At 29.6% G+C, this 15684-nt stretch overlaps 1 protein-coding gene across 1 annotated transcript in view; it reads left to right on the forward strand.

The window, feature by feature from the left end:
• Positions 1-359: 359 nt before the first annotated feature.
• The window catches only part of LOC138713146 (uncharacterized), a 48455-nt gene continuing 33130 nt past the window's right edge, over positions 360-15684 (forward strand). The window contains exons 1-5 of the mRNA XM_069844967.1: positions 360-860; positions 6824-6976; positions 7078-7208; positions 10511-10643; positions 10728-10853. Coding sequence (XP_069701068.1) covers positions 686-860; positions 6824-6976; positions 7078-7208; positions 10511-10643; positions 10728-10853 — 718 coding nt within the window. The 5' untranslated portion in view covers positions 360-685. The remainder of the gene's footprint in view (positions 861-6823; positions 6977-7077; positions 7209-10510; positions 10644-10727; positions 10854-15684) is intronic.

Below are 15684 nucleotides of genomic sequence, written 5' to 3' on the forward strand. Positions count from 1 at the left end.
ACAATATAGATAATATTCAACAGAAAGAAGCCATATAAAAATAACGACATAAAACTTCACGTTCCGTTTGAAGTTTGTGCACCACTGTTTTCTTAATCCAACAGGTTGATTATTCATACACACAACCCTTCCTCTTTCCATACTTAGCGCTTGCTGCCCGCGCACGACGTCAAGGTCAGAAAAATGCGCTTGCTTTGACATTACTGTAGTAGACAAAGATTTTTTTTTTTTTTTAGACCAGTGTTGTGTACCATATTCACTTGACCTTGCACACGTATCTGAATCATAGAATGCACAATAACTAATCAATAAATGATATCTAATCTGATCGATAACACGATTTCATCTTCAGCCATTAATAATTCTTTTATAATGTCAGTAGACCTGTTACTGAGCCTACTAGACAGTCTTATAACACGTTTCCATTTACATAAATTCCTCGCACGTATATGCCCATAAATCAGTTTGTTTTACTATTTAATAGAAATATTTCACTTTTGAGGTTATGTTTGCAAAACATTGAGAGAGGAGGTTGAACTAGTTGGGATTCTCGAAATCTATATTATTGCTGAATAGAACGGGGGCAAGAGGAAAACATTGGTGCTGGTGGGTAACTGTTAGACAGCAAACAGGCCTGTTTAGAGCAATTAGCGGAGAAGTGCAAACAGTACAAGACTATATATATATGGGGCTGTGGCGGACCTTTGAGTGCCAATCCGTTGCGATGGTTTCCCTCTTTTGGATACTTGTGCTCACCAGCGCTGCTGCCTGGGGTTACGAGGTAGAGGAATGGAACAACCAAACCACGTGGATAGATCCCGATTGGCAGAACCTGACTCAAGTTCAGAGAGACGAAAGGTGTAAGTTTTTAAGCCAAAAGATTTATAATTTCACTTAAAGTTTTCTTATATCATTTTTTCCAATACCTTTTTTTTTACCTCCTAAATATATTCAAGGATTTCTAAATTCTTTTCAAATTTTCTATTACTTCACAAAATCTTACAACATTTCTCTTGTAAAATATACTATCTAATTTTTTTTTACGAAATATTAGTTTAGGTAAATATTTTCAAAAAATTCTCAGCTCTTAAAATTATCCATGTTGAATCTTTCGTACACTACTTTTAACACTTGAATATAAATACAATAGAACTTGGTTATAACGACATCCAAGGGACCTTAAAAATTATGTTGTTATAAACGAGTGTCGTAGTAACCGAGATTCACATTATCAACCTAGTTATGTGGAAAATGAAAAATAACAAACTTAATTAGACTTATTTTAGATTTATGTATTGAATTTTAAGGTTACAATGAACATAATAATATACACCTAGGCCTACAATTACAAATACAGTATTCTGTTTTAAAACAGTTTGTTCAGTACTCACCGAACTACTTTACTTAGAAGTGAAGTAATCAGTCATTTTACTCTGTTGTCTTCTACTTGCCCAATACACACTTTCTAGGGCTAAATTACGTTCTATGTTCATAATTTCAGTTGCAATTTCACTGCTCCCTTCCCTAGCTTCATAGAACATGTTCATAATTCTAATGACTTCTAAAGCGTCACTCACTTCTTTTAGTGACCATAGTGCGTTAAAATGCGTGCACTTAGTGAAAACTTCCTGTCGAAACTGATCTAATACCGCATGAATTCGGGCAGGTTACAATGGGGTGGGGAATCCGCCTGCATTCCAGAGGTCTATGACAGAAGGAGACTGTAAAGAATTTGTCAGGGTCAGATTTCAACGAAATATTTCTTAAGATACTTTGCTTCTTAGAAAATCTTATTCCGAACCGAGGTTGAAAATGACGTTATATGCGAGGTAGACGCACATGCGTTTGTCGTATTAAGCAAGGTAGGAAAGCATATGTCTTAAGGGGAATTAGTTGGGACCACAGAATATTTGACGGTATAGGCGAAGTGTCGCACAAAACGAGGTCGCTATAACCAAGTTCTGCTGTAATTGATTGAATGGCGATCTTACTTGTGTTAATTATGTAAGCATGTGTGGCTTACAGCTGTTTCGATGTTACTTGACACCATCCTCAGAGCCTACTAGATCTCGGCGCTATCTCAACTTCGCTGCCTGTTGTGTGGGTGCGTTCGTGTGATGAATAGTTGTGTCAAATAGTGTGTGTGTTCTGAAATTGACATCTCAACACACAAACAACACAAACAAATAAATACAACCACACAGGCGTATACAAACTCACATGCAATAGTTGCGACAGTTTCTACATTGGATAGACAGGCAGATGATTCCAAACTCGATACAAAGAACACATTAAAGTAATAACTAGAGGACACAATACATCTACATATGCCGAACACATAACTAATGCTAAACACACATACAATAACATAAATACAGACATGGAAATCCTACACATACAACCCAAAAACCAAAAACTCAACACACTAGAACAATATGAAATATACAGACACACTAAAACACATCCTGATCAAATTCTCTACACACAGATCAATTTCAGAACACACATACTATTTGACACAACTCTTCATCACACGAACGTACCCACACAACAGGCAGCGAAGGTGAGATAGCACCGAGATCTAGTAGGCTCTGAGGATGGTGTCAAGTAGCACCGAAACAGCTGTGAGCCGCACATGCTTACATAATTAACACGAGTAAGATCGCCATTTAATCAATTATTTTTAAAATTACATTATATGATTTTTAAAAAATGTATTTATAAAAGTTGTAGCCCAAATTTAATTTATGCAATTCTCTGTTGCAAATTTTTATTTGGTTACGTTATCTTTAAAAGTTGTTCAGAAAAGTTCTCTCTAAAATGCTGTGTTGGAAAATATCTTGTGAGTTTATTTAGAAAATAGTATCTCCAAAATTAGATAAATTATTTCTTAAAAAAAATCTTCGCTCATTTTTTTCTCGAAAATTTTCTTGACTGAATTTAATATGAACGTCTAGTAGGAGCATATTCTTATTCGTACATTTGCGTTTCTATAATTTTCCATAAACAATTCCTCGAATCCACAGTTTTTCCACAAACATGCTCGCAATGATAATTTCCCTTACAAGTTTCTTTGATAGAAATTCCTGTGCATACCTGTGGAGTAACGGTTAGCGCGTCTGGCAGCGAAACGACGTGGCCCGGGTTCGATTCCCGGTCGGGGCAAGTTACCTGGTTGAGGTTTTTCCGGGGTTTTCCCTTAATCCAATACGAGCAAATGCTGGGTAACTTTCGGTGCTGGACCCCGGATTCATTTCATCGGCATTATCACCTTCATATCATTCAGACGCTAAATAACCTAAGATGTTATTAAAGCGTTGTAAAATAACCTACTAAAAATAAATCAATAACTCAATACCTTAATAAATCAATAAATCAGTAACTAAATAAATCAATAACTATATCAATAGCCAAATCAATCACTAAATAAATAAATAAATAAATAAACAAATAAATAAATAAATCAGTAACTAAATAAATCAATAACTAAATAATTCAGTAACTAAATAAATCAATAACTAAATAATTGAATAACTAACTAAATAAATAAATAAATAAATATATAAGTCAATAAATAAAACAGTAACTAAATAAATCAATAACCAAATAAATAAATAAATACATACATAAATCAATCAATCAATAACTAAATAAATTAGTAACTAAATAATTCAATAAACTAAATAATTCAATAACTAAATAATTCAATAACTAAATAAATAATTAATAACTAAATAAATAAAAAACTAAATAAATCAAAAGCTCAATACTCAATAAATCAGTAATAAATAAATAAATAAATAAATAAATAAATAAATAAATAAATAAATCAGTAATAAATAAATCAATACATAAAAAATTAAATAAATAAATAAATAACTCAGTAACTCAATAAATCAATAAATTAGTAATAAATCAATAAATAAAAAATTAAATAAATAACTCAATAAATCAGTAATAAATAAATCAATAAATAAATAACTCAATATATCGATAAATCAGTAATAAATAAATCAATAAATCAAAAGTTAAATAAATAAATAAATAAATCAGTAATAAATAAATCAATAAATAAACAATTAAATAAATAAATAAATAACTCAGTAACTCAATAAATCAATAAATTAGTAATAAATAAATCAATAAATCAAAAGTTAAATAAATAAATAAATAAATAAATAAATAAATAAATAAATAAATCAGTAATAAATAAATCAATAAATCAAAAATTAAATAAGTAAATAAATAAATAAATAACTCAATAACTCAATAAATTAGTAATACATAAATCAATAAATCAAAAGTTGAATAAATAAATAAATAAATAAATAAATAAATAAATAAATCAGTAATAAATAAATCAATACATAAAAAATTAAATAAATAAATAAATAACTCAGTAACTCAATAAATCAATAAATTAGTAATAAATCAATAAATAAAAAATTAAATAAATAACTCAATAAATCAGTAATAAATAAATCAATAAATAAATAACTCAATATATCGATAAATCAGTAATAAATAAATCAATAAATCAAAAGTTAAATAAATAAATAAATAAATCAGTAATAAATAAATCAATAAATAAACAATTAAATAAATAAATAAATAACTCAGTAACTCAATAAATCAATAAATTAGTAATAAATAAATCAATAAATCAAAAGTTAAATAAATAAATAAATAAATAAATAAATAAATAAATAAATAAATCAGTAATAAATAAATCAATAAATCAAAAATTAAATAAGTAAATAAATAAATAAATAACTCAATAACTCAATAAATTAGTAATACATAAATCAATAAATCAAAAGTTGAATAAATAAATAAATAAATAAATAAATAAATAAATAAATCAGTAATAAATAAATCAATACATAAAAAATTAAATAAATAAATAAATAACTCAGTAACTCAATAAATCAATAAATTAGTAATAAATCAATAAATAAAAAATTAAATAAATAACTCAATAAATCAGTAATAAATAAATCAATAAATAAATAACTCAATATATCGATAAATCAGTAATAAATAAATCAATAAATCAAAAGTTAAATAAATAAATAAATAAATCAGTAATAAATAAATCAATAAATAAACAATTAAATAAATAAATAAATAACTCAGTAACTCAATAAATCAATAAATTAGTAATAAATAAATCAATAAATCAAAAGTTAAATAAATAAATAAATAAATAAATAAATAAATAAATAAATAAATCAGTAATAAATAAATCAATAAATCAAAAATTAAATAAGTAAATAAATAAATAAATAACTCAATAACTCAATAAATTAGTAATACATAAATCAATAAATCAAAAGTTGAATAAATAAATAAATAAATAAATCAGTAATAAATAAATCAATACATAAAAAATTAAATAAATAAATAACTCAGTAACTCAATAAATCAATAAATTAGTAATAAATCAATAAATAAAAAATTAAATAAATAACTCAATAAATCAGTAATAAATAAATCAATAAATAAATAACTCAATATATCGATAAATCAGTAATAAATAAATCAATAAATCAAAAGTTAAATAAATAAATAAATAAATCAGTAATAAATAAATCAATAAATAAACAATTAAATAAATAAATAAATAACTCAGTAACTCAATAAATCAATAAATTAGTAATAAATAAATCAATAAATCAAAAGTTAAATAAATAAATAAATAAATAAATAAATAAATAAATCAGTAATAAATAAATCAATAAATCAAAAATTAAATAAGTAAATAAATAAATAAATAACTCAATAACTCAATAAATTAGTAATACATAAATCAATAAATCAAAAGTTGAATAAATAAATAAATAAATAAATAAATAAATCAGTAATAAATAAATCAATACATAAAAAATTAAATAAATAAATAAATAACTCAGTAACTCAATAAATCAATAAATTAGTAATAAATCAATAAATAAAAAATTAAATAAATAACTCAATAAATCAGTAATAAATAAATCAATAAATAAATAACTCAATATATCGATAAATCAGTAATAAATAAATCAATAAATCAAAAGTTAAATAAATAAATAAATCAGTAATAAATAAATCAATAAATAAACAATTAAATAAATAAATAAATAACTCAGTAACTCAATAAATCAATAAATTAGTAATAAATAAATCAATAAATCAAAAGTTAAATAAATAAATAAATAAATAAATAAATAAATAAATCAGTAATAAATAAATCAATAAATCAAAAATTAAATAAGTAAATAAATAAATAAATAACTCAATAACTCAATAAATTAGTAATACATAAATCAATAAATCAAAAGTTGAATAAATAAATAAATAAATAAATAATTAATTAATTAATCAATTGACAATTAATTCACTCAATAACTCAATAAATCAATAAATCAGTGATAAATAAAGCAATAAATCAATAAATGAAAAGTTAAATAAATAAGTAAATAAATAAATAAATAAATAAATAAATAACTCAGTAACTCAATAAATCAATAAATTAGTAATAAATAAATCAATAAATCAAAAGTTAAATAAATAAATAAATAAATAAATCAGTAATAAATAAATCAATAAATCAAAAATTAAACAAGTAAATAAATAAATAAATAACTCAATAACTCAATAAATTAGTAATACATAAATCAATAAATCAAAAGTTGAATAAATAAATAAATAAATAAAAAATTAATTAATTAATTAATTAATTGACAATTAATTAATTGACTCAATAACTCAATAAATCAATAAATCAATAAATGAAAAGTTAAATAAATAAGTAAATAAATCAATAAATAATTCCTGTTCGCAGTCTTCTCCTTCTTCAACGTGATCCGGTTCAAGAACGTGCAGTGCACAGGAACGAACGGGCTGTGTGGCACCTGCTACTCTAGGAAGGAGTGTGCCAGCCTATCAGGCCTCGCCTCTGGAAGCTGTGCCCGCAACTGGGGCACCTGCTGTGTCAGTAAGTCACAGACATGTCGTGAGGAAAGACTGTAAGCAATTACCACACGGAAGAATGTCTGCAGGCTGGTTTTCTCACCCTGTCGTATATGTTGTGTACAGTTCAGAGGACGTGTGGCTCGACGTCCAACCTCAACTGCACCTACTTCAGCAACCCTGGCTACCCGGGTCTGTACACGGGCAGCGGGAGATGCAGCATCTCTATCACCAAGTGCAACTCCAACATATGCCAGGTAAATGGCTCATATACAGGGTGGAAGTGAAATAGCCTTGCAGATTTTCAGATTTTCAGCTCATGTTATATGTAACAAAAAAACTATAATATCATATTGGTGGAAAGTTCATAGTTTTCTCAGAAAAAAAAAGTTTTTTTCCCCAAATGTTTAACAAGCTATTATTCCGTAACTATTGCGAGTAGAATCCTGATTTTTGCCCATCTCGATAAGAAATCTAATAAAGAATAATTTATCTCTCTGGCGTATTTCAATAGCGTTGACGATTTTCGTGTAAATTTAATTAATAAAGACTCTAATTTCAAGCCACTGCACGATGCGACAAGTGGCAACGTCGAGGCAGAGAGAAGCTCATCTACCGATACACACCTAGTTCGTTGACCTCTTACATCTGTATCACGAGAAGAATGTGTTAGCGGCGATGTTGCCCGATTACTGAAACTTCAAACTTAATTTTCTATTTAACCGTGCATTTAATCACAAAACGTAATCTAGGTTTTCTATTCATTTAAGTGTGCCCTATCGTCCATTTTAATCTGCAAGGTTATTTTACTTCCACTCCGTATAGAGGAAGTGTTACAAATATGAAATTAGGGTAGAAATATGAAATAGTGTGATATAGGACCTGTGACATGTTGTATTCTAGCGGAAGCCTTCAAAATTACTACGCATTTATACTCTTTTTCGCGGAAATGTGTTACAAGCTGAAGTGTTGAAATGTTGATCATTATTGCTTTATCGAGGAAAGTGCACATTTTGGCGACAAATTCTTTTCTTGAATATAGCCTACATTGCTATCCCTTAATGTTAGAAATAAACGATTTTTCCCCTCAGGTCTTCCAACTAACACTCTATATGCATTTCTAGATTTACCGATAATGCTACATGCCCTGCCCATCTCAAACGACTGGATTTAATGTTCCTAATTATGTCAGGTGAAGAATACAATGCGTGCAGTTTTGCGTTGTGTAACTTTCTCCATTCTCTGTCACTTCATCCCTTCACCTCTGTTCCTCTCTCAAAGTGAGAGTCCAAGTTTCACAACCATTCAGAACAACCGATATTGTTTTATAAATTCTAACTTCCAGCTTTTTGGAGAACAGACTGGATGATAAAACCTTCAACCGAATAATAGCAGGCATTTTCTCATATTTATTCTGTTTAATTTCCTTCCGAGTGTCACTTATATTTGAGCAGTTGAGAGCAGAAGTGGTGTAAGTCAAAAATGGGTAATGAGAGTTAAAGTAAACATTCTGTAAAATATAGCGCAAAGTAGCAATTAATATTCAATTTATTTAAACTATTAGTAGTCAGTGGATAGCACGAAGGACATGTTAATTGCTACTTTGCGCTGTATTTTACAGAATTTTTACTTTAAACGTCATTACCCAATTTTGACTTACACCACTTCTGCTCTGAACGGCTCATTTGTTACTGTTGCTCCAAGGTACTTGAATTTTCCATCTCTTCAGAGGATAAATCTCCAATTTTTATATTTTCATTTCGTACTATGTTCTGGTCACGAGACATAATCATATACTTTGTCTTTTCGAGATTTATTTCCGAACCTATCTCTTAACTTGCTTCAAGTAAAATTCCAGTGTTTTCCCTAATAGTTTGTGGATTTTCTCCTAACATATTCACGTCATCCACATAGACACCACAATGTAACAGCTTATAAAAAACTAAAAACCGACTGCCAAACGTTAAGTTCTCTTCGGAAGACTTCGGCTAACTTCGTGAGAGCTTTGGTTCACACATGAACGAAATTTCTTATGTAGTGGCAGAGTTTTAATACTTTTGTCAGTGTTTGAGATAACATTTTTGACTCGAATCCATAGACTAGGGATAATGTGGCAGCGTAACAAACGAGAGGTTACGAGTGCAAGAGATGTTGATCGTCACTGCCTAACAGCAGTTCTGTCAATAACGTAATCAGGCATAGACTTCCTGTTCTCTCTCTCCTTTACAGCGTACTCCGAATTTTTTTTACTCTATTACCACAATCTAGTATATACAGTCACGAAGCTTGAGTTGTGAGGATGCTAGGAAGTCCAAGGTCTGCATGGGACGTTTTCGCTCGAGCGCCAAGTAGTTCATAGCATAATCCGATAGGTAGCGCACATGCATGATGGGTAAAATTGTCACGAGCGATAAATCCTCGAACGGTATAAGTCGAGCGTTAGACTTTCGTTCTTGTTACAGTGATGAACTGTGTAGTAACATCATAGATGTTTATCTTTTCAAAACTTAGCAGTGTTTAACTAACCTCTCCATAGTACAACTACAAAACTTGCTTTAAAATGTAATATAAATCTTGAAGGTAAATGTTTTTTTTTTTTTTTTTTTTCCACACAGAAGTGATTTTGTTTTTGTTATTGGATGTAAATGTAATTATTATAAACGGAGAACACAATCACGATAATGCAAGAACTGTATCAAGTTTTCTAGTAATAATGATAATAATAATAATAATAATAATAATAATAATAATAATAATAATAATAATAATAATAATTAGTGTATCAATCTTTGCGTCTGTAACAGTTGTGCAGTATGATTATTAGTTTTATTATATTTTCTGTGTAGTTATCTCTGTACTAATATTGTTATTAATCTACTGCTATATCAATATTTTATAAAACGTTTCTATATTGTCGCAGTATATAGGCGGAACACTATGTATGGACCTATCACATTATGTATGTGGTAAATCAAATATTGAATAATTATTAATTAGCAATAATAACTGCATCTCGAAGTTTTTCATACTATTTTATTTATAACTTCATGTTCCTGTTTTGGTACGTTCCATTAAACGTTTGTCATAAACGCAGAAAATTAAGCCTTATTTTTACCGTGTGAGCAAAACATATGTGTATCTTATCTGTCGCCTTCCATACAAGATAAGACATGTCGGTGAGATGACCTTGTACTGTGCTTCTATTTATTACGAGCGTATCACAACCGACCGTATCTCACTCGAGGGTGCGACACTCGACCGAGTTCAAGCGAGCGATTTAACTCCAATGCAGCACTCTGCTAGGAACAATAGACTGTGCTGGTACTATTTCGCATTATCTGTAATGAGGCGATATTAGCGATCCTAGTGCTAAGCAACTATCTATGGATGCATATTTACTACGTATTGAGCTTCGTGACTGTATATAGCCTACTAGACTGTGCTATTACCATTGTGTTAGTACTATCCCTTTGGAGCAACAATGGCTCAACTCAGTAGCATTTCTTGATATCAGATTCTCCTGACGGAAGTTGATAACACTGAGTTTTGTAATTTTCAGCTGCGTATTGATCTACTAGACTTCACTGTGGGACAACCGGATGCCAATGGTAATTGTCTTGACGACTACCTCGAGATCACAGGTGGCGCTTCCTCTGTACCTCGAATCTGTGGCGAAAATACAGGCCAGCACGGTGAGAAAGTACATAAATCTTGCACAACTCTCTGCTGTTTCAGCTATGGAACTATGCAATGAAATATTCCAAATCTTGTTTCAGTATACGTGGACTTCCCTGCCGATAACAACCCCATCCAGATCACGGTTAGGACTAACCCCGCCGTGACAGCTAATCGCAAGTGGAACATCAGAATAAATCAGATAGAATGCACAAGTCCTGAAAGAGGTTAGTACCCAAACACAATACTTTTCATTGTAAGGCTGTATTGTGGTCATACGGCTTTTGTTTTGAGGTCTATCGATAATTTGAGATTAAATTCGAATTATGTTATAAGAGTTAAGCACAGCTATCTTAGTGGTGGACACCAGTGTTGCCACTTCTCTGTTCGTGATTCCGTATTTATATTTCCCTCAGTGGTATATATAAGTTGCAGGTAATGATTTTTCTATCGCTTTAATAGTCGCATTCATTAACACCAGTGGAAATATTTCGTCCATAGTAGAAGGTGGATATAAAAGCTCATTTTATAGGCCTGTCTTTTACTGTAGGTAGTAGTATGATACCGGATTTATGATTCTTAAGCATAAAAATCGAGAGGCTATACTGACCAAAGGTACGTCGTAACGTAGAATACGTGTCGTCACACGGGAGCTTGCAAATGAAGCAACGTGGTAATCTTTACCTTGCGTTCGACCTCGCTTATTTCAAGCGCGTGATTCCGATGGGTCACCAATCGCGTCAAGGTGGCCGAGAAAAATTTTATTTATTTATTTGCTTGCTTAATTTATTACTTAATTGCTTAATTTACTTTATTTACTTATATACTTATTTACGCAATAATGCAATAATTTTTTTTATTTACGCAATTATTTATTTATGAAATTATTTATTTATTTATTTATAGAATTATTTATTTATGCAATTATTTATTTCCTTATTCAATTATTTACTTATTTATTTATGCAATTATTTCTTTCTTTATGCAATTATTTATTTCTTTATGGAATTATTTATTTACTTCTTTATGTAATTATTTATTTCTTTATGCAATTATTTCTTTCTTTATGCAATTATTTATTTCTTTATGCATTTATTTATTTACGTAATTATTTATTTCTTTATGGAATTATTTATTTACTTCTTTATGCAATTATTTATTTCTTTACGCAATTATTTATTTCTTTATACAATTATTTATTTATGACATTATTTATTTATTTACACAATTATTTATTTGATTATTTATTTCTTTATGCAATTATTTATATCTTTATACAATTATTTATTTATGACATTATTTATTTATTTACGCAATTATTTATTTATGCAATTATTTATTTCTTTATGCAATTATTTATTTCTTTATACAATTATTTATTTATGACATTATTTATTTGTTTATTTATTTAAGCAATTATTTACTTATTTATCCAATTATTTATTTCTTTATACAATTATTTATTTATGACATTATTTATTTATTTGCGCAATTATTTATTTATTTATGCAATTATTTATTTCTTTATACAATTAATTATATATATGACTTTATTTATTTATTTATGCAATTATTTGTTCATTTATACAATTATTTATTTATACAATTATTTATTTATTTATTTAGTTATGCAATTATTTGTTCGTTTATGCAATTATTTATGTATGTAGTTATCTATTTATGCAATTATTTATTTGTGTAATTATTTATTTATGCAATTTGGCCCATTTTTTATTTATGAAATTATTTATTTATTAATACAATTATTTATTCCATTATTCATTTATTTATTTATTGTATTCTTCATTTATTTATTCAGTTATTCTTTTATTTAATCTATTATTCATTTAATTATTCACCAATTCTCATATCCCTTCAATGTTACATTGCTCTCTGACATCTAAATTCCTTTCACAATCAAGTCTTGTTTTCCCAACTCTTTCTCTTGTGTTCACCTCTGTTGCCTGTAGTAATTTCTGGTTATTATAATATTTGCTCGAGATTCTGCAATATAAGTAAGCACAGATCTAATAACAGCTTTACAAATTCTCACTTTTGGTTCCTTTCTCAGGTATATTTGTTATTTCATATTATGTAATTTACTCATTTAAGTATCCGAAGAGACGGGATGCTTTTCCAGCCTGATACCAAACCTCCCTCTCTAAACTCCCATCACTCTCCTACCAAATATTTAAATATCAATATTTGTTCAATGATTTTACCAATTTCTAATTTACATCATAGTGGGTATTTATTCGTTACCATGGTCTTTGTTTTCTTTCTGCCGATGTCGTTATACTAAACAATAAACTTTCTTGTAGAGAGAAATTCAATTACCTAAAGTTTTACTTGACTAGAGTTAAGCTAATTTAAAAGCTTGCGAAAATGTACATGGAGCACCCTGTACTACTTAGCAAGTCGCAAACTTCTGCCAATAGACAAGAAAAAGGCGAGGTTCTTCTGTCAGTAAATGGTCAGTCTATTAAACGCCTGACTCTGAAAGATATTATGAAAAAAATATGAAGTTCAGTCGAAGATTTATGTGAAAGGAACGGGAAACAAGAAATTTAAGCTACCGATATTGCTTTCATAAAGAGAGCTAATAGACATGATGTCCAGAAATCTAAATTCTACTAAGCTGAGAGTACCAGATAAGTATCCTTTGTGAGAAGATATCAATTTATCCAGAGTCATCTGTTTTTGTAGCGTAGAGGGCGTCTTGTATCCTTGGCACTCACACATGTGATTGTTTCTTGTAGGTGGTCCTCTGGTCATATATGACTTTCTGACGGGAAAATCACACTGTGGCATCAGTCCTCCTCTCAAAGATGATGAACTTCCACCAAGTCCAAACAGGACCATCCGTAAAATTTCTGAAGAACCTAACGGGTTAACCACAGAACAGCTGCAGCGTTTGGCACTCGTCAAACAACTTGAGCTAAAACAACGTCAAAATAAGTGGTGGTATAGGAAAACATGATCGATAATTCCGTTAATAACATTGTAATTAAATTTAATTTGTAATTTATAAAATCATGATATATGTAACTGTAATTACAGTCACTATTAAAGGACGTGTTACGTAATACTGTGTATAATTTATTAAATTTCGTCCCTTTTTGCTGCCCACTTTCACATATTGTAGCTTTCTTTATTACTATGATCCTGGTTATTTTTCGAACCATCAATATTGCACCATTGGTAAACGTTTTTATCCTTGAGATATTTTGTAACGATGCAAAGCAGCATAAGCGATGGCACATTGAGGAGTATCGCCTTTAAATAATAATAATAATAATAATAATAATAATAATAATAATAATAATAATAATAATAATAATAATAATAATAATAATAATAGTAAAAATAAATAATAATACTAATAGTAAAAATAAATAAATAATAATAATAATAATAATAATAATAATATTCACCGCTGCAGAGTAATAGTTACCTGGTTGTAGTTCTTTCCGAGGGTTTCCCTCAACCCATTAAGAGCAAATGCAGGGTAACAATCGGCGCTGGACCCTGGACTCATTTTGGTGTCGTTATCACCTTCATCTCACTCAGAAACTAGAAAACTATAGCAGTTGATAAAACTTTATAAATTAACCGATTAATAATAATAATAATAATAATAATAATAATAATAGTGCCCACTTCTGTGGAGTAACGGTTAGCACGTCTTACCATGAAACGAGCGGTCCCGGTTTCAAATCCTGTTTGGGACAAGTTACCTGGTTAAAGTTCTTCCCGGAGTTTTCCCTCTAAGCATTAAGAAAGAATGCTGGGTAACTTTCAGCGCTGGACCCTGGACTCATTTTGGTGTCGTTATCACCTTCATCTCACTCAGAAACTAAAAAACTATAGCAGTTGATAAAACTTTGTAAATTAACCGATTAAAAATAATAATAATAATAATAATAATAATAATAATAATAATAATAATAATAATAATAATAATAATAATAATAATAGTAGTCTCCAGCGCTAAGGATAAACGGTTAGCACGTCTGACCGTGGAACGAGCGAGCCCGGGTTCGAATCCTGTTTGGGACAAGTTACCTCGTTGAGGTTCTTTTCGGAATTTTCCCTTAATCCATTACGAGCAAATGCTGGGTAACTTTCGACGATGGACCCTGGACTCATTTGGCTGGCATTAGACTATCACCTTCATTTCACTCGGAAACTAGAAAACCACAATTAAAAATATTAATGGTATTAACCCTCTGAAATTGATGACAGTTACGGTTCACTCTCTACACTTCTTTTTATGCATATAAATCATAGTTTATATTACTACAACCGCTAATAAAACCTAAGTGTGGTTTCCTTTATCAACCTTCTACAGTAGATGAAGGTATTTAATGTATATTTGTATGCTTACAAGTAGGTTTCAGTACGGAAAGAATAGGAAAACCATTACTCCAACTTCATGCATACTGTTGAATTTTTTGGTGACTTCACGTGAAATTTGTGAGGGTTAAAAGATAAACAGAAGTAGTGGTTGTTACACAAGGACTGACTTTTGGCAGAAAATTAATAGTATGGAATTAGAAGACGAAAAACAAAACTATCGGGTAGCTTAGACGGTAGGAGCGTTTGCCTGTTGACCCGGAGGTGCGCTCGGATTGGGGTTCGGTTCCCGCTTGAGCAGATTATCTGTTTGGTTCCTCTGAAAATTTTTCGAACTGTAAGACGAATGCTAGGTAATTTTATAACGAATCCTTGGTCTCATCTTTCCAAATACCATCTACCTCAGGGTTGCAGAACTGGGGAAGAAAGGGGTGGAAGCATGGGGAAAGAGTTCGTTCCCCCCATACACAAGGCCGGAGCCTTCAATGACGTTTCTGTGACGTTTGACAAACACACTGTTCTCTCTTCTCCTCCCCCCCCTTCCGTACAGTGACGCGAGGGCTGCAGGGAAGGGATGAGTTACGTGTTCAGACTTATGACGTATGCTTCAATTGTAGGACAGTTTTTCATCCCTGATCTAGCTCTTACAATATCCATCGACGCTAAATAATCTAGTACTTGATACAGCGTCATTAAATAAAC

This window comes from Periplaneta americana, chromosome 14, assembly GCF_040183065.1.
Source record: "Periplaneta americana isolate PAMFEO1 chromosome 14, P.americana_PAMFEO1_priV1, whole genome shotgun sequence".
NCBI classification, from domain to species: domain Eukaryota; kingdom Metazoa; phylum Arthropoda; class Insecta; order Blattodea; family Blattidae; genus Periplaneta; species Periplaneta americana.